This window comes from Cololabis saira, chromosome 5 (assembly GCF_033807715.1).
Source record: "Cololabis saira isolate AMF1-May2022 chromosome 5, fColSai1.1, whole genome shotgun sequence".
NCBI lineage: Eukaryota > Metazoa > Chordata > Actinopteri > Beloniformes > Belonidae > Cololabis > Cololabis saira.
Window position 1 is genome coordinate 23,845,890 of NC_084591.1, and position 26,208 is coordinate 23,872,097.

Consider the following 26,208-nt stretch of genomic DNA (forward strand, 5'->3'; position numbering starts at 1 on the left):
CACATACTTAACAAGCATAAATTTGCATGAACACTTCTAGTGATTGCACTTTAAAGTTACATCTAGGTTTACAGGGTGCTTTGTGAGACATGAGCATGTGACAGCAGAGAAAAAAAACTACTTTTGAAAAAGCAGCTTTTTTATGTACTTGTTAATTGTTTCCTGTTTGTGTTTACAGTTTTGAGAAACCTCGTCACAATTTCAGGAAGAGTTCAAATATTTGCTCAAAATATTTCAGCTGTTTTCCCTTTAAAATAAGTTTCTTTTTCATTGGAGGAATTTTATTTCTGAATTACATTGTAAGTTTTATTTTGTGAATATATGTGCAGTATATAGTTTTTATTGTTCTTTAATTTATACGTTCTATCACTGAGCTGACAACCTCTGTCTCACCTCATGGGAAATTCTTCTGTTTCTGCTAAAGATGTTTTACAGAAATCCAGTGGTTTGGTTTTAGGGTCAAGGCGTTTTCATAAATGCAACACAAAGGGTACAAACCCAAAACCAAAAAGAGGTCATGGCTTACTGAGAAGAGAAGAGCAAAGGAAAGTTCTTACAGACACAAGTGGAAACGTGTAGCTACTACAGGTTAGGAGTAACTACAATCTGTAATTTAATCTGATTTAAAATCTGAAAGCATTCAGGAAAAGTACAATTACATTTTCAGGGATCCATTGAGAAGCCTACAGTTTGGTCAAATATTCAAAATAGATAATAATAACATAAATAAATGTATGGTTATCTTCTCAATAAAATGTCACACTTCCTGTTGGGTTAATTATGTTTTTGATTATTTTCTTTCCATGTACATTTGAAACTGAGGTTTGGTGTAGGTTTATATAGGTTTGTATTCAAACCTACATAACAAAAGTGTGATTTGACGGCCGTTATAGTTAATCTGACCGTGCCCAAATGAAAACTAAACGAATATATTAGTAGATGTAGCGCCGTCTGCATCTCCATAACCAGTACTCAAGTTGTAAAAAGAATTCAGGGGGGATGGTGGATTTTATCATATGGGGACAGATAATTTGTGCTGATTACAAATAATATAATATATTACAAATAATAGCACTGACCAAAGCACCTGCAGAAATACTGCAGGAATGACATAGCAGCAGTTAAATGCAGCCTTCTGTAAGCTTTAAATATCCACTGGGCTTACATCAAATACATCAAAACACAACAATAAAAAACACTTTTCTGAACTTATCAATATGACTCTGTCCTTCACAGGATAAGTAAAATGGATCACTGCAAAAACTCTAAATCTTAACAAGAATATTTGTCTTATTTCTAGTTAAAATGTCTAATTTTAGTAAAAAAAATCTCATTACACTTAAAACAAGACTCATCACTGGAAAAAACAATTTTCACCTGTTTCAAGTAGATTTTCACTTAAAATAAGTAGAAAAATCTGCCAGTGGAACAAGATTTTTTTGCTTGTAATGAGAGGATAAATTAATATAAATCCCACTGGCAGATTTTTCTACTTATTTCGAGTGAAAATTTACTTGAAACAGGTGAAAATTGTCAAATAAGTAATTTTTCTGGTGATGACTCTAAATGTTGAAATAGCAGTAAAACCACATTCATTGATGAAATGACATAAGGGATGGAAAGGGGGGATGGCAGTTTTACAGGGGGGATGATTTGGACCGTTTTTATTTCTGGGGGGATGCCATCCCCCCTCATCCCCCCTCATCCCCCCTCAACTCCAGTACTGTCCATAACAGAGAAAAGTGCTGTGAACCGTAATCAGACTTGAAAGTAACCGCCGCACCTCTGTTTTCCGTCACACTTCTGGGAACCCAAACGCATCAGACGACAGCGTTTAGCGACAGCCGTTGCCTAGCAACGCAACAACCAATCCCTGAGGCGTGTCTCTCCCGCTGGTCGCTGACGTCACTGCGGTCAGCTGATCCAGCGGAGATCAGGCTGTCTGCGGAAACAAACATGTCGTTGGAGAGGAAAGTTACTTTTACCTAAATGTCAGCCGGCAACACAGCGCTGTAGACGCGTCCACTGGCCTGATTTGTATGCATTAATTTATTTGACAGTTGAGTTAACGATAAGACTAAAGGAGTCGGCTGGTGTTCCGCATTAGGTAGTAGGATTTAGCTTGAACGTTCATGAATGGCAGGATTGTGACTTGTGCTAATAGTGAAACACGGATCAGCTGGAGATGGTCTGGAGGTCTTTGTGATTCGAAGAAGAAGCTGACATGGAAGACAGCGATGGGGAAGGCGGCACAGAAACACCTGAGCTTCCCCTGGAGGTCAGTTCATCTTCTTGATAACAGATTTCAGTGCAGATGAGCCACCATGGGACTCTGCTGAGGGAAGGCTGCACTTATAAATGTCATGTCATATGAAGTGACAGCATTCTCCCAGTAACTCCGGGAGGGATGTATCTCCAGTGGCGTCCATTCAGTCAAAGCTAAGGTATGGCAAGGTTACGAGTCACAGAACTTAACTAGAGTATCAATCAACACGTCCAGCAAATACTCATCACAGAAGTCTATGTAGCTTATCTGTGTGGTCAAGAAAATTGGAACTTTTTCAAATGCAGGCTCGCTCACTGCAAAAACTAAAAATCTTACCAGGAATATTTGTCTTATTTCTAGTTAAAATGTCTCATTTTTAGTCAAAAAATCTCATTACACTTAAAACAAGTCATCACCAGAAAAATAACTTATTTGACCATTTTCACCTGTTTCAAGTAAATTTTCACTTGAAATAAGTAGAAAAATCTGCCAGTGGGACAAGATTTATCTATTACAAAATCTTATTTTAAGTGAAAATCTACTTGAAACAGGTGAAAATTGTTGTTTTTGAATCTTGTCTGAAATGTGATGATTTTTTTTTACTAAAAATTAGACATTTTAACTAGAAATAAGACAAATATTCTTGTTAAGATTTTGAGTTTTTGCAGTGTAAAATAACTAGTGAAATCGATCATGTTGTTCTGATTTGCATTTGTAGTTATTCTATATGTATTAAGCAGAGGTGGACTGAGTACTCGACCCCAGTACTTGAGTAAGAGTACAAATACTACTGGTCAAAATTGACTCCGTTACAAGTAAAAGTAGCTCAGTCAAAATATTACTTGAGTAAGAGCGGAAAAGTACTTGCTTTTAAAGGTACTTAAGTATCCAAAAGTAAATGCTTTTAAATTTACTTTAAGTAAAAGTAAAAGTAAGAGTAAATTTCTTATTTTCCACATCAGTAAATTACTATATTTTTTCTAAATTAATTTAAGGATCTTTTAACTATTGTTTCTGAGAATTAACTCTTTGAAACCAGCTGCACTGATGTGCTGCTTTTAGAACCACAATGTTATATAAAACCTGCAGAAACACCAAAAACAAATCAAATGAATGGGATCATAAGAGGACAGCAGATGATGCAGAGTTTATTAACAATCATGAACTGAAACCAAATGAACCTGCACCATCCAACTAAGTCTGGATCCCCCTCAGGGGGAGGCTTGACGTATTTCCGCTTTACGTACATCCCAGTGGAGAGCGTGCACTGTGATAGGTCTCCTCCTTTGACAAAAACAGCTTGTGTCCAATAGGATTTTAGGGAAGAAGAAAAAAGAGCAGACCTGAAAGTAACGAGTACTTTTTAGCCTTCCTAGAAATTTACTCGAGTAAAAGTAAAAATATTTGTCTTGGAAATGTATTCAAGTAAGAGTAATAAGTACCAAAGAAATCTAATACTCAAGTAAAGTACAAATCCTCTGGATATGTATTTAAGTACAGTACTCAAGTAAATTTACTCCGTTACTGTCCACCACTGGATGTCATGTCATATGAAGTGACAGCATTCTCACAGGTAACTCCAGGAGGGATGTATCTCCTTTAATGAAATCTAATACTGTTTTCACCCTCTCTCTGTAGATCATAGTTTACATCCTGGGCTTTCTTCAGGCTTCAGACAGAAAGGATGCCTCACTAGTCTGTCGCAGCTGGTACACTGCCACCCAGGAACAGCGCTTTCAGGTGCTCACAAAACGCTTTTCAGGCACAATGAAACACTGCTATGGTCCTGGAGGGCCTGCAGCCTCAGGTTACCACTCTCCTTTTTTTTCTTTGTGCAGAAGAAAGTCACCTTCAGCTTCCCAGCTTCAGCCTCGTCCCTGGAGCTTGTCAGGGGTCTGACTAGAAAGTCACGCTGCAGCCTGAAAATCAGCCAGCTCGATGGCTTCAGCATTTCCAGATCTCTCCTTCTGGAGGTATGCTGTTGACATTAAAACCAGATGCTGATGTTGGGAGATTTAAATCCTGGCCTTTGATGTGCAGAAACCTTCCCGTAAGAAGCAGAACTCCTCCACCTCCAGGGCTCATGCAAGTCACTTGTTTTGTTGAGGGAAACAAAGTAGAACTTATTCTGTTAAACTCTGCTATCGGCAAAGTCTGCCCGCCTGAAAGGGGGATAAAAAAAAAAGAACAACAAAATATTTTGAATAGCCTTTCAAGCATACAGCTGTGGCACAATCTGGTCTGTATTATGGGAAGTAAGAGTAATAAAAGTTGTATGAATGCCATTATAGACGAGAGGCATATCCTGGTCCAAAGTTTAGGGCAGATATTGTAGTTCAGAATTTGCAGGCCCTTTATATTACATGCAGGTTGTTCTGCATGGTTAGTGTGCACCATCAATCAAGTTGTATAGACTTATCTACGTACTTTGAATATTTTAATTATTGCTTTGAAGCTGACTCAAAGAGAAACGTATCTATACTGCCTTGTATTTTTGAAAAAGGCAATAAAGATCTACTTTTAAGTCTTAACAAATGTTTGGAAATACAAGGACAAAGTCTAATTTACCAGTGTTGACTTAGATTTAGCTGACTTTAGATTTAGATTTAGGCTATCAGAGCAGGTGCTTATGTCATAATAGGTCATCACCAGCATGGTGACTGTGTTATTTCTTTACAGCATGCAATGTACAGTTTGTGAAAGAAGGAGCATTCCCTCATCTCACCTTAACCTTCATATTTCTTTTAATATTTGATAAGTCATTTATTCATACAATGTGTTTTACACATATCCTTCGTATTTCTATCTTTCTTGTTCTTCTTGGCGTCTCCTTTCATCTCAGGTGGGTCTGTGTCTGGGCTCCAAGGTGGAGAGCTTGGCCCTGCCCGGTAGCAGTATAACGGAGGCGTCTCTGCTGGCCCTCCTCCCTCGTCTGACCTCCCTCCGCAGGCTGGACCTCCGAGGCCTGGACAGTCTCTTCATGTCCGGGGCTTTTCTCTCCCGGGAGGAGCAACGACAGCAGGTACTGTGTCATCTGTGACGGCGCGCTGACGTCCTCTCAGTTTGACCCGGTCAGCCTTTCTCTCTCTTTACTCGTCTATAAAGTCAAAATGTAATAACTATTACACAGATATATTAAATATAAAAAATATAATATTATAAATATTATAATATATATTATAATATTATAAAAAATAAATTCTATTACACACATAAAACCAAAATGCATTAATTAAAAAAAAGTTGATTGAAAAGAATGTGATGAAACCAAAATATAAATGTTAAACTGAGTTAAACTGATCAAACCCTTGCTTAGAAGACGTGGCGTGCCAAGTTTAAGACAGTTCATGAGCTAGCCACAACTTTGCTGGTGTAAACTTTACTGGGATTTCTTTGAACTACAAGTTGTTGTTTTAAACAAAAATGTCAGCACCGCAGCTTTGGGGTAATACCTCATTTGAATCCCAGCAGGAACGTTCTGTGTAGTTTGCATGTTCTCCCTGTGCTTGTGTGGCCTTTCTCTGGGTATTTTGCCTTCCACCCACAGTCCAAAACCACATACGGTTGATTAATGATCATAACTGCCCATAGGAGTGGATGTGGCTCGTTGAGGGTGTAACTCTTACTTCTAACCCAAAGAGAGCTGGCATAGGCTCCAGGTATAGATAATGGTTGGATGACATGGGAAATGTTATTTAACTCATTTTGGTCAAAAAATATGTCATAAATTGAACAAAATAACATTAACCTTTTGTAATATTACTTTTCATTCCCCGTTAATTTCCTCTGTACTGCTTGTTCCAGGTCAGATCAGCTCTCTGTGGGCTGGAGGAGCTGGATCTCTCCAACCTGCGCTACCTCTCCGACCTCACCTTCAACCGGCTCACGGGGTGCACCCCTCGCCTCCGCCGACTCTCGTTGGCCGGCTGCCACATCGCTTTTGAGTTCGACCCGTACCGAGGATGCCCCGCGGGAGCCGTCGAGGACTCTTCTGCGCTGCTGTCACTTAGGAACTTGAAGAGGTTGTTGATGGAGCAGAAATCCACCCTTGTAGCTTTGGACCTTAGCAGGACCTGCATCACCCCGGAGTCACTGCGTACAATAGCACAGGTCAGCCTTTTGATGCAGAATCAGAGTATGACTCTCCAAAATCTGAAGAAGGACTTGTAACTTGGCTTGTATATGTTTGTTTACACAGGAACAAGATACAATTACACTTATTCAGATTCATGATAAAGGCGGTAGGTCTCAAATAATTCTTTGTCCAGGTTCAGGATCTGGTGTTGGAGGAGTTGTACCTGCAGGGATGTAAGGAACTGACTGACTATTCAGTGGAGAATCTGGTGAAGCATCAGCCCAACCTCCTCAAGCTGGACATCAGTGGCTGCACCGAGCTGACCAGCAGGTCCGTGGAGGCGGTGGCGTCCAGCCTGACGTCACTGACGCACCTGTCTTTATCTCGCGACTGGAGGATCACTGATAAGGGTTTGTGTGGTAACTTTTACCTCGTTAAATTACAACCTTTGTGTCTTAATTGTGATTAGAGGCCCCATGTTCTTTTCATCCCACCACATATTGCTGAATAAGAGTTTACCCGGTCACTGAAATCATTAGGATCTTTATTTATGATCATGATTAATAAAGGAAGGTTTTTAAAGATGCAGTTTTACATGAATAACTTTGCCATGTTATGCTCTTCTCGTGTGGTTTAACACAGTTAATAAAGGTTTAAGGTTTAAATACTCCATGCACTTTTTGATTGTTTCCATACATCTGAACTATTTCATCATGTCTCCACAGGGCTTGCTGACCTGCTGTCGCTGACCTGCCTGAAGTCTCTGGACCTGTCTGAGTGTCTGCACATCAGCGGAGCAGAGATAGTAAAAGGCCTGAAGGGATCCAGTGCCGGCAGAGCAGAGCTGGAAACACTCAACCTCAGGAGCTGCACGTACATTAGGGTCCGTCCAATTCTGTCTCTGTTCTGCACGTTTGTGAACAAATCAAACGAGGAAAAACAACCAGCTCGTGTATCCTCTCCCTTCAGGATCTTGCAGTTTTTTCTGTCACTCAACTTCTTGGGAATTCTCTGCGTGAGTTGGATCTGACATCGTGCGTCAACGTGACCGACTTATCCGTGTGCGCCATGGCCACCTACCTGCAGAAGCTGGTGGTCCTGCGACTCGGCTGGTGTAAAGAAGTCACAGATTGGGGTCTTCTGGGGATGGTGCAAAAGACTCAATGCGAGCCAGACGACGAGATGGTGAGAGCCATGCTGACATGTTATCTGCTTATCTATATCTTTTTTTAACAGTGAATTGCAAGCTAAAAATGTCATTGTAATAATCGTGCATTTCCTCAGGGAGATGAGGGTCCCAGGTTTACCCGGACCTTTGGCAACATGGGCTTCTTCAAACCTCCTCGAATGCCTTTTGAGGAGAGACCCAAGCTGGTGACTCAGAGTGACTTGCAGCAATTCAAACAACAAGCCGGAGCCTCACTTTTAGCTCTCAAGAGGCTGCAGGAGCTGGACCTCTCAGCTTGTGCCAAGCTTACCGACAGCAGCATCACTCAGGTGGGAGGCTGAGCAGAGCTGGACGATCCAGGCTAGCAGGAATGCAAATTATTTGAATGTTATGCTGCATCTCTTCTCCCTAGGTGATCTGTTACCCAGATCTCCATCGACTGTCTCTCTCCATGCTGCCAGAAATCACTGATGCCAGCTTGGCATCGGTGGGATGGCATTGCCGCAGTCTCACGAGTTTGGCGCTCAACCACTGCCCGGGTATCACTGACCGTGGAGTGGCACAGGCCGTGCCGTACCTCCACCGACTGCAGCATCTCTACCTCTCCTGCTGTAATAACATCACTGACAGGTGGGTGGCATGAGTCTCAGTCCACCCAAGCGTTTTGAGGCGCTGCAGTTAAATACCTCCTCTTTAAACCTTGCAGGTCCTTGCTCCTTCTGATGCAGCACTGCAAGTGCCTGAAAACAATCGACATCTCAAGGTGCAAAAACATCTCGGTTACAACGGTGGACCTGCTACAATCCCAGCTGCCCTTTTTGGAAAACATCCACTACAAGTTCATAGGTGGGGCCGACCTTCCACTGATTGACTGACACGACTGCTGGAGCTTTTCCAAAACAAGAACCTGCTGACCAAAGCCTGCTCAGAGTGTTGAGCATTTGCACTTTTAAACAGTTTGCACTGTAACTGGAAGAAATGTCGAGCCTAATTGTTTAGGCAACTTTTTAAAGACTGCTCTTCTTTGCAGGATGGACTCTGATATGGTTAAATTAAGCCCAAGGAGGAAACATTTGCAAGTAATAATTAAGTTCTACATATGTGGTGCATCACCATGGAGAGGTTTTTAAAGCTGCTGTATCCAGGAAACATAAACATACAGGTGTCACAAATGCCCTATTCATGCGGGACTAGTAGGACCTGGGGATCTTTGATCATTTGTATTGTATTTTAACTTAACCACATTTAGATATCTTTAATGTATTCACGTTTTCACCTGTTAAAATGTGACTTGCTGTCACTGAAGTTAAACTATCTGTAATCTGGAATATTAAAATTGAGTTCTTGCGTGTGGATGTGGTGCACATAACAATTCAGGGTGTCAATTTTGAGTCACCACAGATCCCCAGATGATACTATAGCCATGCAAATAGTGCAAAAGAGGAAGAAAAAAATCTAGCATGCATTTTCATGCATGCATTTTACTTTCACCGTATGTTGCAGTAGAAAGAGGCTTTTAATGTAAATGAATTGCTTTTAATAAACCTAAATGTCTGAATATTTATAGTTGAAGATTTAGCAGGACTCAAAGCAGAAGTTGCCCTTATGTTGGAAGTTAATCCTTAAAAGTCAACAACTAATAAGTATATATTATATACCGTATATTCCCTTTGAACAAAATTACACTTAAATGAACCAGTTGACCGTTAAACATTGACATTAGTTACAAAACTACGGACTTTAACTACTGACTAAGGAGTTTAAGACTGAAATTACAAACCAAATGACTCTGGTCTCTTTGTTCCCATTAATATTTTTGTAAAGAAAATACCCTTAAAAACAAAAAAAACATTTCGGAAAAGAGAAAGCAGGATGTGTAGTCTTGGTCCAGCTTTGCTTTTTGTTTCGAGCATGTCTGAGTCAGCCTGCATGCGCTGCATCATCTATGAGGTCTTTGTAATGTGTCCACGTCATTCGTGAATGTGATGCCTCCTAAAAAAAGTTTTAAAGATATTGAATTTTATTGAAAAGGGAGCATTATCCCACAAAGGGCAGACTAGCATGTATGTTTCCCTTTAAGGAGAAATCTGTAAACATTTACAACTACTGGATACTCCATGGCTTCTGCTGTGTTTTCCTCTCATCGGATTAAAGGCATATCTTTATGTACATTACTACAGACCTTTGTACTGATGTCACACTGGATGATGCATCATGAGAAAGGGAGAAGTGAAAACTGGCATGATGGACAATAAAGTATAAAACAAGCCCATTTCAAACAGTTTTTTGTTGGTTTTCTAATAAAAGATATCCTGTGAATAATAAAACAAAACATATATATATAGTTGTGCTGTTTGAGTCAACAGTAAAAACTGTGGGTCATAACACTGCAATGATTTAAAGGTTATAGCATAAATCATACAAGTTCCTGCTGACCTGAGGCTGTAAATAAACCCCAATCTGAATCCGATCCCGAAAGAAAAACAAGCACTTGTGTGGTTTGTGTCCTTATAAATCAAACTGTTTATTTGTGTGAAGTCACGCAGAGACCATGACTCGGAGTGAATATCCCCACAGAGGTTTGTGCTTCAGGTCTGCGTGACGACCGCTGTGACTGTGCTGAACTGAAATAACCAAATGCCCCCAGGAAACACAGAAAACGCTCTAAACAACCTAACTGCAGACCTTTGTTAGTTCATGGGAAGCTGCTTCGAGTGTTACAGGTGAAAGCTCGGTGAGTGCAGCACACCGGGGCTGAACCGTTCACCTCTGTCACATTACAAGAAGTACCAGGTACAAAAAAAGCATCCGTTTAGAGTTAAAACCAGGATTTGATCCAAGACAAATTGCATAGGGTATCATATAGATTTACAGAAATTATATAAAACATGTGACAATAATCAGATTGTGGCAAAGACCTGTTTAAAAATAGAAAAAAAAAAAAAACTGATGTCAACTGCAAGTACAACACAGTTAATCTACCGTCTCTGCTGCAGTCTGGAACATTAGGCCAAAAAGACACAGAAAAATGCTGCTTTTCTTTCAGATGTTATAAATAGATTCCCTGTACCATGTTGTGAGGAAGCAGTTTGTTTAAATTAATGCCCAGTATAATATAAATGGGATGACAGACGGGAGCATCCTCAAGTCTCAGACCACACACGGGCGTATTCTTTGCAAATAAAAACTTCAAATACGTTTGAAATTATAAAATGATTATAAAACAAATTCAAAGTACCATTACCAAGTGGTTACATTATGTACGTAAAAAATATTTGAAGTACCTGTTATTTGAAATCAGTGCAGTAAGAAGAGGAGAGGCTGAAAGCTGAAGAACAGAATATCACAGAAGAGTACCGATCTGCAGCATCCGTACCGATGAGTCCGTCTGCAGCATCCGTACCGATGAGTCCGTCTGCAGCATCCGTACCATCGAGAGTCCGTCTGCAGCATTCGTACCGATGAGTCCGTCTGCAGCATTCGTACCATCGAGAGTCCGTCTGCAGCATTCGTACCGATGAATCCATCTGCAGCCACAGTTCCACCCACAACTCCAGATGTAGTTTTTTCATGTTTTTTTTGCCCCTTCTGTTGTTCAACTTGAAACTAAAGGACCAGTCCATCAGAGAAACTAACATAAAAAGTTATAAATCTGTGTTACAGAAAAAAAGTGCATCTTTGCACATTTTAGATCTCACCACACATCCATGCCACACACACACACACACACTTCATTTCATTTCAGACATACACCTATTTACACATTCACACGTCCTGAAGCTTCAGCCTGTCCACGTGCATTACTGCTCCGTTTGGCTGAAGTCGTAGCAGAAGTTGTAGTTGCTGGGAGGTTTGGGGACGACGGGGGCGCTGTCAGGGATGGGCACATTCTCCAGGTCCAGCAGGCGGAGTTTGATCTCCATGGACAGGAGGATCTCCAGCTCGCTGCGCATGGATTCACTACTCATCTCCCGGCCCAGCAGGACGCTCAGTCCATCTGTCCACAGGCAGAACTGACAGACGGGATCGACCAGTAAGTTTGTATTAACGTAGAACAAGATGTACGGACACACAGTCACATGAAGAAATGTAAACACAATTTTAGATGAGCAACAATCCATAATATAATAACAGATATGATCTATTCAGTAAAGTAAGCGAAAATGTAGAAGCAGGATCTGAAAAGTGGATGGATGGAAGAAGGATGGACAATGGCCACAGGACATTTATTCAAGAAGTCATGTGTTTTGTTCAAGTGCAAAAAAAGTCAGATTTGTACAATCTTCGTGTTAAGTCACAAACTTTAACAACTAACATGCTATAATATAGCTGTCGGCTTGTTTTTGTTTATTTTTGTTTTCTTTGAACATGCCACAGTCTGAATGCAAGTGAACTTGCTGGGACATCCACAGTTTTTTTTCCCTTTCTAAACGTAGAATAAAAGAGATTTTATAGCATTTCTCCAGTTAAGCGGTAGCAACATTTGCTTCTTTAAGATGCTTGGTGATATTATTTTTTCTCTTTGTATTGTATTAACATAAATCTGGACGCTCCAGACCAGTAAACAGCCAAACCTGCTGCTTTTATAAAGACCTGCTGATGATCAATTTACCCAATGGGAAGGGTTAACAGCTACTTACTCTTGCGATGGCTGCAGAATCCGTCAGGATGAATGTTTTCACATGCTGCTTCTGCATGTTGGCTGTTTTTTTTGTTTGTTTTTGTTAAATAAATAATAACTTGACTGGTAACGACCTTTTTTGTTAAATCATTATTATACCTTTATCCTTGAAACCTTAGATTTGAAAGAAGGTGTATTTTTTGCCCTCACATCACTATTGGTGTAACTTCAGGAAATGTAGGGTTCTGTTCAGACTCACATCAGTCCTGGAGGGGGCGATGAAGTTCAGGCTGTATTCCTCTACGTCGTACGAGATGCTAAAAGCCAGATCCAGCACCTCCTGCAGCAGGAAAGCACAGCGATAATCCCATTTGTTACAAAGACTTGCGGGAGATGAGCGCAGGCACAGTAAAGATAAGCAGCGTACCGACCTTGTTCTGTTTGCCTTTGTTCTCCTTCATGTGAGGGCAGTCTTTCCCCGTCAGCAAGCCTTTGATGTCTGCAACTGGAACTGAAAGAAGACGGAGATCGAGCAGAGAATTCACATGAATATAGTTCCGGTGTATGATTTTCATGAAGAAATAGCTGCGTTCATATTCCCATTTATTAACTGCTTCATTTTCTGCTTTGATCATATTAAGAGTCACAAGGTTCTGCTGGAGCCAATCTCAGCTGTCACCAGGAAAGAGAGAGAAGGGGGAATCTTTCAAAATATTTGTGGTACTTTCATTTGTTTAATTGAGAGTTCTTAAAATGTATGTAATGATTTTATCAATTAATCAGGAAGAAACGCAGTTCTGTGACTGTTCTCTGCTCCGAATGCTTAGTTTCTCGTGGCTGTTTTAGTTTCATGCAAAGGTTTCAAAGGAAACAAAGCGAACGTAATCAAAGTGGTAAGGTAAACAAATGTGTAGAGTAAATCTGAATTAGAAGAGCCCCAAACACGAGGTAGTGGTTCAATAGCTGCTTTAGCTCAGGAAGTTTAGCGACTGGGTGAAATGACCCAGAAGTATTTAAGTGGTGACCTGGTTTAAATGCTCAGGTAATCAGGTAAAGAGCTTTGATCGTTCCTCCCCCATCGTCTCCTTAAATACAGGTAACGCCGAGCCGTCATTCAAGAACCATATTCCCTGTGGTGATTATTTTCATGCAGTTAGTTAAATTGGATAAATAGACAAGTGTATGAGAACAGAGGTTTAAGCTTCATTAACTGTGTAATGTTGTGATAATCCATTTTATATTTCTTAAAGTCAGTGAAGTCATGATTTAACATCTGTTCATTTCGAACCGTTGACATGTTATATCAATGTAAAGTAATAGTGTTGAGGGAAAGATGTGCGTGGTGGTTTTGATGTGTTGACAGCTGCTTTTGAAAGCGTGGACTGTTACTATTCTCACAATGGCACCAACTCACTCTTCTCTTGCAGCGTTTCTATGGTTGGATTCTCCGCATCTTCCTCTACGTCGCCGTAGTGAAGCATTTTGTGATTGGGTGACAAGCGACAAAACCACAGCTTATCTGGAGACGGGACAAACACAGGGGTTAAGCTTGCACAGCCCACTCTACTGAGTGTGTGTGTGTGTGTGTGTGTGTGTGTGTGTGTGTGTGTGTGTGTGTCTCTCACCCTGTCTGCGTCGGCTGCTGATCTTCCTGAACATGGTTCCCTGACAGAGCCTGTTGAGTCTCTGCTGCCGGATCAACTCCAGCAGCTCTGGCTTCAGCCGCTCTTTAAGCTCGCTGGGGAGAGGAACACAAAGACACGCTCGACATCAAATCGTCAAAAATGATCCATCGCAGGGTGTTATGACCGTTTCAGACCGAAGGTGTCAGTGAAAGCCCTTCATTGATGCGTTTCCCCACTCAGAGCTGGTTTGTTGCCGGGCAACACAGTGGAAAACAGCGGGCAACCTGGCAAGCCTGTGATGACTCGGCTGAACTCCGAATGTGGCACGCCGTGACGAGCGCGCCGCCATTCTGCCGCGTGTCAGAGCACTCGAGGCCCTCTTCTCCATCCCACCGGTGGAAACATGAACCCTACAAACCGGTTACTGCCCATCTGCCGACAACACAGTGACGCGCCTGAAATATGGATGTTACGCCTGCTGACCAGTCAGCCGGTTCATAGGGGTGGAAACTACAGCAGGTAATCGTGTAACAGAAGGACAACTGTGGAAACGGTTTCTTTGTCTACAGCAGGGATCTGCAACCTTTATTATCACAAGAGCCCTTTTGCTCCCACTTCTACAAAAGAAAATTCTCGGGAGTCGCAAAAAATAACAGAGACAACCACTAAATATAACAACAGAAGTGCAGTGTGCATTTGTGGGCGTACTTTGAAATAAATTAAACTGTGAACTCCAGGCCTATTTAAGTCTATATTTGTGTAAAAGTAAAATAAAAACTACCCCATTTTAATATAAATAAAAAATGTAGCTGCAGCTTAGCAGCTTTAAAAATAAATATAAAATAATAGATGAATAAAAGAATAGATGCTCTGATATTTTTATGATTTATTCTCCGTCTGTGAACGGCTTCCGCGTCTTTACGACCTCCAGAGCTGCTACAAAACCAGCAGTGCTAGTTGACTGTGGGGAAAGATAGTTTGCTCTCTACAGCTTTTCGTAGCCGTTCTGAAATTGCTCCTTTTCGCTCATCTTCGGTTGGGTATTTTTCGGCAGATGCAGAGTGCTTGTTTTGGAAGTGTCTTTCAACTTTACATTTTATGTTGTTCGATATCTTGTCGCCACATATCAAGCAGGAAGGTAAGCCAGCATCATTGGCGATGAAGGCAAATCAATATGGCTGATGACGTTATGTGACTGACGTATATTTTCGTTGACAAATTAGAAATTAAAAATTGTTCTTTTGAAATTAGATGGCATTAACTCAAACTCCAAGATAACTGCCCAACAAAATAAACTAATAATATCAATAAAAATGAATTCAGAAATATAATTTATTTATGTTCAGGTTTTTTTCCAAGGCCAAAGGGAGCCGCTACGATGAGGATGAGGAGCTGCATGCGGCTCCAGAGCCGCAGGTTGCAGACCCCTGGTCTACAGCAACATTTTGATGGAGTTACAATAGAGTTAAAATAAGGGTCACATGCTTTTTAAATTGCAAGTACAGTTAACCAGCTGCCTTCATCATCCACTATTTCACTGTAAGACAAAGACTTGCTCTGCTTTGCAAGCTTCTACACCATTTAGGCTCCAGACAGCGGTGGATTGACAACCACGTCGATGAACTCCTGGGATACAATGAAACCCTCTTTTCTTATCAAGCCCGTTGTTGAATCGATACTTGTACCAAACATGATTAAAATAATAACCACATCCTACCAACATGCCGAGAGGGTTGAAAGCAGCGATTTCCCTCTGCTCAGGTTGAGCGGGAGCTGCGCTGGGACACTCACAGTACAGGTGGAGCCAGCGTCTCCTCCTGGTGCAGCCGCTCCGTCTGCCGCAGCTTCAGGATCTCGCTGTAGTTGAGAGCGTTGACTTTGTTCTTGAAGAGCTCCAGGGAAGTGGGCTTGCTGGAGAGCGTCCTGGTGATCTGCTCCCTGACCACCTGCATCACCTGGGGATGGACACATGGAAACACAGCATCAGGGTGTGTCCCGCATACGGAGGGTTTGAGGGGAAAGACGGTCAGTGTTTTAGATATTTGTTAGAAGCAATTTATTGCAATCCTCTTCCTTTAAGCAAAAGATCCAGTTCTTGCTCATCGTTGACTGTCATTCACGCCGGAACATGGCGGGAAACATGGAATCATGCCCACAGTCCTTTCTTTTGGTGCCATAACTTGCAGTCACGAGTAAACGTTTGGTCAATGAGAAAACAAATCTATTTGTTTTGTACAACAGGAAAATTCATTTATCTTTTATCTGGAGACGAGACAATCTAACCCATTACAGGGTAAGTATAATTACTTCAACTTAATTTCAGCTTTCAAGGATTTAGTTGTGACTATTGAGGATGAATTTATAATCGTGTACTCCCAAAAACAACAACCAACTGTATAATACAATTCACTAATACACATGTAATATATATATATATATATATATATATATATATATATATATATATATATATATATTCCATAACAGCATTCATGAGTTGAAACTCCCTCTTTATTCGGCAACGTTACAGCTCCCTCCAACGCCTCCAGGTGAAATGCTAAAGTTGTCATTAATCAACAGAAAAAGCTTATTTTAACCACTCAGCCTTATAAAGTCACTGTAAACTCAACATACACGATTACGGTACAGGAGAATAATGTTGGTAGCAGTCAAGCTGTACTCTCATAGGGAAAATAAATAAAAGAACAATAAATCCAGGAAGCACATGGTATATGCTGCAAAAACTCATCTGTACAAAGTAGAAAAAAATCCTTGTTTCAAGACTTAAAATATTATTTTAGACTTTTTTGCTAGTTTTTAGAATTCTAGTCTAGAAAAGGTTTTCTTACCCCATTGGCAAATATTTTTTTGTTTAAAAAAACGACTATTTTGACAAGATTTATTAGGCTTATTCCTAGAGCAGCTGTTTTGGTAGTGTACTTGTAAGTCTTGTTGGGTGTTCAGTTACCACGAGTACTTCACTTCTCCATCCTCGATCACGCACTTTACCTTGGATCCTCTCACACGTTCTTCCACCTACATTTGTCATCAGTCTTAAATTCATTCATCACTACTGTGTAAGTTTTCTACGTGACTTGTTAAAGTGACGCTCACGCAGAGGGACGGGGAGTTGACCCAGACTGTCCTGAAATAAGAATTCAGGCCATTTCGTCAACATGTGCAGTGTTTAAATAAAGGAAAATCCATACAGCACTATAGATTTCTAACGGACCAAGCCAGCTTCAATTAGTGCAGATGTCATTTCACACACCACACACGCACACACGCTCACACACTCTGCTGACCTAGATCATTCCTGCTCACACCCAATTTGACTGATTGCAAACAATCAGTGATTTAAGTGTAATATGAATCATTCAGTAAAGTTCTGTCCGGACTTTTCTCAACGCAGCAAATACAAATGACTGAAAATCCAACATCTCAAACTCAGATGTGTCTTCGTAAGATGAACTCAATGACGGCTACGAGGACCATTGAATGAAAAAGAGCGACCCTGTTCTTCTTCAAACAAGCCAAAACTGTAATTTTATATTACGTGAACATGCAGGAATACAAAACAAGTATATATGTAGACAGTGTTGTCACCCAAGTATTCAAACGTCAAGATAAGCTGCAGATGCCAATTTCACACCGCTGAATAATCTCAGTTTGTGCTTTTTTTAAGCAAAATGTAAATCCCGGACTAAAACAACTAGAATTATAATCCTCTGTTTTAACCAAGAAATAATACAAACACCATCTTACCTCCATTTCTCCTCCTTCAGAAGCAACCTTTTTCTTTTTTTTTCCTTTTCTTTTTTAAAAATGCTACCGACACCTGTCTTTAACAATCAAAGAACAATGTCACACGTTAGGCAGTGAAAGTGAGCCGCAGAGATCTCCTACATGACAGCAGAAGTGCAGGCTTTGGGTGTTTTGTAAACAGACACCCTGATACTCCCACACACATGTGACACCCCCACTGTCATTTAGCTGGACCGGCCAATAGGAGTGATGACTGGCAGCTGTTTCTGTTCCCTAAAACCCTGCAGCGCGTGTGTGTGTGTGTGTGTGTGTGTGTGTGTGTGTGTGTGTGTGTGTGTGTGTGTGTGTGTGTGTGTGTGTGTGTGTGTGTGTGTGTGTGTGTGTGTGTGTGTGTGTGTGTGTGTGTGTGGAGGATGAGACCGTTACCACAGGGGGTGTTCAGATCTGCACAAATACATTCATGTGACTGGATGGAGAGAATGTGTGTGTGAGTGTGTGTGTGTGTGTGTGTGTGTGTGTGTGGAGCATTACAGCTTGCATGCACAAATACTTCCCATTGTCTGAGAAACTAAACCTATATTTGAAAGATCACATTTCTTTTTCACTGGCATCTCCACTCCTCCTCCTGTCCAGCCCTCTCACACAGTCTCCAGAGGTTTTACGTTCCCCCCGTTGTTGTGTAATTACTGCTGATGCCCTGGGCGCTTTTGTTTTCCTCATTTCCATCTCTCTAAGTTTCTGCCGCTCACCACACTTCTCTTTGTCCATCTAATGCCCCTTTGTCCTGGCCCCAGAGCACCCTGGGTAGTTGGCCGCGAGCGAAAACAAAAGGCCGGTCTGCCGGGCTGACGCTCAGAGCGGCGGCCCGCTCCGGAAAAAGGCCAGGAGGTCGCTTGGTTTTATGGTCATCGGAAGAGCTTTTCATGGATGGCGGATGTTACAATGAGGTGGGGGTTGGAAGAGAAAGCTCAACCTCGGTTTGTTTTCAGGATGATTGGATTCTCAAGATTTCTCCCAGAGATGACCTCTCTGCCGAGGGCTCGCTTTGACCTATTAACAAACACTACGAGTACTACGATGTGAGTGTTAAGGTCACTGGGTGTGACGGAGCAGGTCAGGGGTGGTTTGCAGAAGAGGTAGCCCATCCCAATAAAACAAATAAATGAATAAATAACTTATATAAGAGCACCACAAAAACATCTTTAAACCATCCTGCTTTTAGTTGGTCTCTCCGTGTCTCATCTTTTATGGTTTGTTGGAGTTTTCCCGTTTTAAATGCACTGATTTCCCAAAAGACTTGCATGAACACCTTTAAAGCATGTAAGAGAATTACAATCGGTTCCTGAGGCTTTAATTCACCATGGCACTGAGGAGAAAAATGATCAAAGGTGGATAAAGCCACAAGAACTTCAACTAGTTAATGATCACACAAGTTAATTTATGGTCTGTCCTTTTATAATTGTGTCTGATACTTTGATGGGTAGGATCAAGATTTAGCTTGGATCTGAAATACTACTTAAGTTATTACTTTACACACAGACACAAAACTATCCCAACAATTTAACTGATTTGTTCATGCAGCAGTCTGAACTGAGGTTGTAAAGCACACGATAGGCGTCCTCACAAAGTAGTGCTGATACTTCTGTCAAAAGCCACTGAGAAAAGTTAAATCAATTACTTCAATCATTAAGTTGAAACTGAAAAAATAAGGAGAAGAATTTGCAAATAAATTGTTATAGCTGATGTGTCTGTCCCATCCGTGTTGAAGCTGATCTTATAACCGGGGGTGGGAGGGCAGCGATGCATCCCTCACTGACCACAGCTGAGCAGATCTAGGTGATCTACCTTATCAAAGTCCTCCTGCGTAGCTCTCATCTCCTTCCAGGTCTTGTTGAGCAGCTGAATACAGACGCAGAAGAGCTCCTCCATCAGCCGGTCCTGATTGAAGAAGATGGGGTGGTAATCGGATCCTGTTTCCGACGCTGGTGGAATGGAGAAAAGAATTGATGAAGGAAAAAAAATTAGGATAAAAATGAAGATCTAAAAAAGTGAGAGAGAAAGTGCTCAGCGGCATGTAGGTATATCAGCTTACGTGGTTCTCCAATACGAAGGATTTCACAGAGGATGAGCGTGAGCTGGATGCTGCTCCTGGCAAACGGACACTCGTGCTTGTCCTCCCGGCTGCTGTTCTCCAGGACAAACTGCAACCGTTTACAGACAGACGCTTGGCTCTTGTAATGTTTACAGACTAAAAACAGTGTGCAGGACAGTGGGAAGTCCTTCATGTCAGCTTTTCATTACTCATGTTCTGGGTCTTTGGAAAGCGCCAAGAGACAACCTCTGTTGTAATAGATGCTATATAAATACAATTGAATTGAATTACTGAAGGAAGCTGTTGATGAATATCATCATCTCGTGCAAGGGCCACAGTTAGGAGGAGCATGTTTTTACGGGGCCTAAAGTGCCTGAGAGAACATGAACCCTCTATTTCATATGATGACTAACATTCAGTGCATTTAGGGCAAATCTGCACCCATAAGTGGACTTTTATTTCTTTGGCAATGAAGCAGCAGTAACACATTTCTTTCCCATTTTCCAGGGTTGTTGAACTCTTATAAGCCTCTTATAAGCCTGCTCTCTTGTGAAGGATGTTTTCTACTGATAACCGAATATTCTTAATTAAAGAAAGATCTCCATCTTTAAATTCAACCTAAGGGAAAATATGTGTTATATACTGTAGGTGTTAAAGGGGAAAAAAAGACTACAAAACTCCTAACTGTTTACATTGTTGATGTGAGAACAGATGCACGATGCTCACCCTGCTGTAGGCATCAGAATAACGTGAAGCAAAATAATTCATGGTGTCCAAAGCTAGAAGGCCAGGAGGAGTTCGCACCAAGTCCTGACCGGGATTACTGTTGTTCTGAAAGAAGAAAGTCCAAGACTATTCACCACACTGAGGAATAACATCCACAGTAACATTATAGTGTGCATTTTGACAGCTGCAGCTTACAGAAAAGCCCAGTTTCTTAAATTCTTTGGCGCAAAGAGAACGTCGCCTCTCATGACTCAGACTGTTCTCGCTTTCTGTTTCGAAAGCAGTCTGCCGCAAGTTATGAAGTACGTCTCTCTGTTCCTGAGGTGACAGGGGAAAGAGAGAAGAGAGGGGTGGTCAGTTCAAAGACAGTTACTCGTAAATTACGTGGACTTTAGATACGGCTTCGTAAAGCATCTTTTCCAGCTCACCTGGCTGTAACAGTCCAGAGGCGACCTCATGCGAGGCTCCAGGTGATTTAGGGTGACCGACTGTAGGACATAGAGGTAGTGGGCCATCTCGTCCTGGACCGAACCAGAACTGTGGATGATGTTCTGATAAAAAAAAAAAAAAGATAAAAATAAAACATATTTATTCATACAGGCCTGACTTTTTCTTGTTTTTGTTACATCAAATAATTACGACGGGGTATTAGGGCCAAACTAAGACAAAAAAAAAAAAGGAAATTACGAGAATAAAGTCGTAAAATTACGAGAATAAAGTCGTAATATTACGAGAATAAAGTCGTAATATTACGAGAATAAAGTCATAATATTATATATATTATAAATATATAAATATAACTTCACAAAATGTGAATAATATTCCTCAATATTCCTCATTTTTACACAGGGAGAAGAGTTCTCATAAATTATATTCTCATAATATTACGACTTTATTTTTCATAATGTTACTACTTTATTCTCGTAATGTTACGACTTTATTCTCGTAATATTACGACTTTATTCTCGTAATATTACGACTTTAATCTCATAATATAACAACTTTATTCTCATAACACGACTTTATTCTATTACGACTTTATTCTCGTAATATTACGACTTTAATCTCATAATATTACGACTTTATTCTATTACGACTTTATTCACGTAATTTTACGACTTTATTCTCATTATATTATGACTTTATTCTCGTAATTTCCATTTTTTTTGTCTTAGTTTGGCCCTAATACTCCGTCGTAAATAATGATTACTATGTATGAAAGAAGATAAATCACCTTGTAGATGTACTGACGAAGATTCTTCTTGTTCAGAAAAGCAAACATCTCCTGTGAAGCAGAAGAGCAAGAAAACAGATGTTGAACCGGCTGCAGAGACACATTTCTAGCATGCGGTGGCGACAGAGGGCCGGCGACGGCAGAGCGGGCCGGACGCAGGTCGGAGCGGGGACTCTGACCTCCACATGGTACACGCATCTCTGACTCAGCCGCTTTTGTTCGCTACTAATTTGCTGATAAGAAGGGTGGGTTTGTTGAACTATTGTAAAAGTGAGCAAGTGTGTGCACATGGATAACAAAGCAAGGCTGACGAAAATGGAGACGGCAGAATGAATGAAGGAACTGTTTCTGGAAAAATAAAAGGAGGAGCAGGAAGAGAATAGGGGCAGAGAGCCTGGACTGTGAGGAGGAAAGCTGAGATGGAGAGACAGAATATGACAGCTGGATCCTTGCTGACTGTCTGGGAGACGTGGAGCTGGTTTTGTTCTGACTTTCCCAATAATCCTGTACTCCAAATCACGCTGTACTCCTTTTTTACATAAGGATATGTAAGAGTGCATCTTATTAAGGAGTCAGATAATCACTGATGTTATTATTTAGTCTGAAATAAATACTATAAAAACATAATAATCAATAATGAAGTAATCCCTCAGATAATACATTGATCCAGTATGTTTTTAACAACAAGATCCTTCTCAGATCCTCAACATTTATACATTAAAAACAAACAAAAACTAGTTGTTTTTTGTATTCAAGATTTTCTGGAGGGCCTGCATGTAAGAAAGTAAAAGCCTGCAACATTTGCTCCCGATGCCTTGGCGAGATTCTCCAGCCTGCTTTCTAGTAACATTTCTCTGAGATTGCAGGGTGAGTCGGTGTGCAAATGTGGCATTTACTGCGCACAAATATGCGTGCTCATAAAAATGCGTTCTCTCCCGTCGACCCGATGTGTTATGTTGCTTTTCCACTTGCTCAACACAACTGTGGATGCTGTCAAATTTGTTTGATACTCTTCAATTAAAGAAAGAAAAAACCCACAATAAATTCAAACTGACAAAAGAAATAAACAAGAATTAACTGGCAAATGAAAATCAAATATTATGGTTCAACAAAATCGTTCAAAAAAACCCAAACAACTTGGTATCCTTAGAAAAGATTGAAGATAACTTGACCATGGTGTAATGTAGTTCTGCATATTTAAAGGGGTTAAAAGTCGTCAGCCTGTTGTTTGGTATCATGGCATTTACCACGCTGACGGCAGAGGAGAGAGAGAAACTGGAATTTGTCAAAATGCATGTTGACAAGCTCCAAAATTTCTGGGACAATGATCTTTTGATAGATGAAACAAAGCTGGAGCTTTCTGACGAGTCACCGTAGCTACTGGGAAACTGGCCTGAGACGCCCGGGGCAGCTTGCTCCAGAGGATTTGGCCAAGATATCCATCTACAGGTGCAGAAGTCTCACTGAGAGCTACAGAAATCACTTGATTGCAGCGATTGCCTCAAAAGGTTGTAGGGTTAGGGGGGGAAAAAAAGAAAAAGAAGAGTACCCTAAAGGTCCCATCACTTTAATCAGGACAGTTTTATTAGTTTGGTTTTTTGGTAGTTTCTGTTGAACCACAAATAAAAAGCAATCTCTGATTTTAGTCGATGTGCAGTAAATGATTTTTTACTCATCACTGTGGGGTTTTTCCCATCTTTAAGGGAACAGCACCAACAAATGTGCCCACTTATGAACATGTGAGACTGGTAGCAACACAAAACCTCATCCAGGAGCCTTGTCCGCATTTCTCCACAGTATAAAACACTTTCCACAGGGTTGTTTTTTTCTATCATCCTGTGTGCTCTACCCAGGAGCAACGACTATGAGAGCTATGATCCAAGCTCAATTCACTTTTGGAAAACATCTTGGGAAAAATGAGGAATTCAGACACGGTCAACGTTTGTTTGCTTGTTCAGTCACTTTTTTCTGGCGTTCTTCTCTTCTTTTGCGGGAATAAGATGTAGACAAAGATGAGGGGAAACACATGAGCTTAATTATAAGCATGTTGATTACAGCGGCTGTTGAGTTTGAGGGGAATAGAAGGTGATGGTTAAAATGTATTAGGAAGTAAGAAACAGCAGAAGCACCTTTCGGTCCGAGTCTCCGGCCGTTTGTAGAAGAGCCATCAGGAGGGCCATGGCTTTGGTCTGTATCTGCTGATTTGTTCTGAAAGAAAGGGGGGAAAAAAAAAGTAAAGCATTGAAAATTGAAAGATGCTGAAGGCATCTTTAAGGCAAACTGAAAGTACAGTTGAAGATCATGCAGACTTTCAAAATAATAATTAAGCATCAAGCAAATGTCACTGCAGCCCTTTTAATATTCAATTACTTTAAACAGACCCAGATGATGACCTCTTTTTTTGTTAACTTACACCTGTAGGTGATCGATCAGCCTTTCCATGGTGATTTCGTGTTTGATCTGCAGAAAAAGACCGTGGCTGCTCAGCACCATGCTCTCCAGGATGTCCAAGGACACCTGCTGTATCGATGCATCGGTCGGCTTGTTGTTGACAAAGCTGGCGATCTGAGCAAAAGAGAGAGAAAAGAAAAAAGACAAGAGGACAACAACATGAGAGCTAGATGCACACAAACACACATATATATATATATATATATATATATATATATATATATATATATATATACACACACACACGTACGTACGTACACACACATATATATATATATATATACATACAGACAGACAGACAGACAGACAGACAGACGACAAAACAGTGAAGAGAAATTGACAGATGAACCTTTTTGATGAAAACAGAGGAGAGATTCTCCCAGGAGACTATCCCATGATCCATGAGCTCCCTGAAAGCGGTCAGCGTGTGCGTCATGATCACATTACTCCTGAATGGAAAGGACACACAAATGCTAAACATCATTTAGATAAATGTTAAATCTCTGTAGTAATTTAGTTATCCCCGCCCCTCATAGCTAATCGGGTTACACTGATACAAACTGTTCAAATGAAAAAAATACATAATCAAACATATTAGTGGAAACATTTTCATACTTCCTTTCCCTTTAGTATTATTCTAGATAAAGAAAGCAGAATACTATCACAACCAACACTCAAGAACACACAACTCACTCGTTTGAGTCTTCCACTATTTTGACCAATAATAGGTGTCCGTCCCTGCTGATGAACTCCTGAGCAAAGGTCACATCCGTGGAGACGCCGGCTAATTCCTTCAGCGAATCGCAGCGCACGCCTGAATCTGAGCTCTGGATACCCTTGTACAAGTCCTCGGCACACCGACCCTGAGGCCGCCAGCGTCGGGGAGAAAGAAAAACACACAGGCTCACCAGCAGCAGAGTATGAGGTTCTCTCACTTCCTAAAAGTTCATTTGATAAACTGTACTGCAAGAGGAAATACACAAGAGGGGTCACCTGCTGTACAGTGCTGGTTGAAGGTTTTGTTATTGTTTATTAATCAATATAATCGACAAAATCTTCAGATTTTCAACTAGTTTTAGAGATATTTCCCTACTAAGTGCATGCGGGGAAAGATCATCAATAACTAAGTGGTCTCAGTTTGTGCCCACTGGTGGACATCAGCGAGGAGATGTGAGCCCAGTCCTCCATACAGAGAAACGTTTGGATGTTGTTGGGTTCTCCAACATGATCTGCTCGCATCACGTCCTTCCATAAAGAGAGGACTTCAACTCTGGCATTTCAAAACATTTATTCCTTTTCAAACTTCCTCCTGAACAACTGCAGTGCTTAAGGGTATTTTCTTATTCGACCATCGGCCCCTTGAGATCCAGCCGTTTCCGTTTAATTTTATTACAATTCAGAATGAAACCCCGTGATGGACTGAACACCTGTTGAGGGTTTTTTCTACGCCTCCGGCCTAATGACAGCTGGGTTAGACTCCGGTCTGTCTGCAACTCCAAACGGGATGAAGGAGGTCATAAATAAAATTAATTAATTAATTAATAAAAACCTCAGATAGAATTTGTGATTCAGCAAGATGTCCTGATCCAGATACAGACCATGAGGAGGGACTTTATGATCTTAATTGACACATATAATACTTTTCCTGACTCTCAAAGACCCCCAAAAACGTTGCTCACCACAGCACACAGAAAACAGGAGTTGCTTGATGTCACAACTCCTTCAGAACGTCGGTCACAGTTCAAATAAAATTACTACCGTCGTGCTTGATCAATATATCTAAGGATCAAAATTGCATTTCTGTGGACTTCCAAATTTCCTTAATTTACTGAACTCACGATAACTTCACCTTCAAATTAGCTGCTAATCCTGGAGGTTTACAAGTCAGCTCAGTGTTGTCTGGCTCTTTGGAGCTGCTTTCAGGACTTTGATAGTACCGGTATTTATGAAATACTAGATAATTCTCGAGAATTTACAAACTCAAGCATGACTGTATATTCTGTTGCGCTTCACGTGGAATGTAAATAAAACACTAATACAGGGAGATGTTAGAAAGAAAGCGAGAGCATGAGAAGAGGGAGCTGAACTATAAAAACAGCCTCGTGGTTGTTGACCCACCGGTGCCTTGGTGAGGCGCAGGATGCAGCCATTCTTGATGTCCAGACGGTTCTACAAAAGCCCACAA

General features: G+C 40.9%; 2 protein-coding genes across 3 annotated transcripts in view; one reads left to right on the forward strand and one right to left on the reverse strand.

Annotated features, from left to right (window-relative positions):
• The first annotated feature begins 1,923 nt into the window (after positions 1–1,923).
• fbxl9 (F-box and leucine rich repeat protein) lies at positions 1,924–9,977 on the forward strand. Its single transcript, XM_061721310.1, has 11 exons — positions 1,924–2,278; positions 3,905–4,006; positions 4,105–4,239; positions 5,109–5,288; positions 6,071–6,376; positions 6,535–6,751; positions 7,067–7,224; positions 7,311–7,526; positions 7,626–7,838; positions 7,922–8,139; positions 8,216–9,977. Exons 1-11 carry the CDS (start codon positions 2,225–2,227, stop codon positions 8,382–8,384), a joined length of 1,968 nt encoding a protein of 655 aa, XP_061577294.1. The 5' UTR covers positions 1,924–2,224; the 3' UTR covers positions 8,385–9,977.
• The window catches only part of elmo3 (engulfment and cell motility 3), a 72,107-nt gene continuing 55,864 nt past the window's right edge, over positions 9,966–26,208 (reverse strand). Inside the window, exons 5-21 of one of the 2 annotated variants that reach the window (XM_061721308.1) lie at positions 26,142–26,192; positions 24,717–24,886; positions 24,373–24,472; positions 23,986–24,137; positions 23,702–23,780; positions 21,573–21,623; positions 20,767–20,889; positions 20,534–20,656; positions 20,339–20,443; positions 19,613–19,721; positions 19,366–19,502; positions 15,547–15,710; positions 13,756–13,868; positions 13,545–13,649; positions 12,562–12,641; positions 12,390–12,470; positions 9,966–11,522 (exon numbers count right to left, since the gene is read on the reverse strand). In XM_061721308.1, the coding sequence (XP_061577292.1) occupies positions 11,310–11,522; positions 12,390–12,470; positions 12,562–12,641; positions 13,545–13,649; positions 13,756–13,868; positions 15,547–15,710; positions 19,366–19,502; positions 19,613–19,721; positions 20,339–20,443; positions 20,534–20,656; positions 20,767–20,889; positions 21,573–21,623; positions 23,702–23,780; positions 23,986–24,137; positions 24,373–24,472; positions 24,717–24,886; positions 26,142–26,192 (1,956 nt within the window). In that variant the 3' untranslated portion in view covers positions 9,966–11,309. The remainder of the gene's footprint in view (positions 11,523–12,389; positions 12,471–12,561; positions 12,642–13,544; positions 13,650–13,755; positions 13,869–15,546; positions 15,711–19,365; positions 19,503–19,612; positions 19,722–20,338; positions 20,444–20,533; positions 20,657–20,766; positions 20,890–21,572; positions 21,624–23,701; positions 23,781–23,985; positions 24,138–24,372; positions 24,473–24,716; positions 24,887–26,141; positions 26,193–26,208) is intronic. The other variant, XM_061721309.1, reaches the window with a different exon arrangement.

What these genes read in the sequence shown, in the direction of transcription:
- fbxl9 (XM_061721310.1), top strand. Translation starts at nt 2,225, where the DNA reads ATGGAAGACAGCGATGGGGAAGGCGGCACAGAAACACCTGAGCTTCCC. An exon ending in CACCTGAGCTTCCCCTGGAG is followed by an intron (nt 2,279 to 3,904) that starts GTCAGTTCATCT and finishes CTCTCTCTGTAG; the next exon opens with ATCATAGTTTACATCCTGGG. An exon ending in CCCAGGAACAGCGCTTTCAG is followed by an intron (nt 4,007 to 4,104) that starts GTGCTCACAAAA and finishes TTCTTTGTGCAG; the next exon opens with AAGAAAGTCACCTTCAGCTT.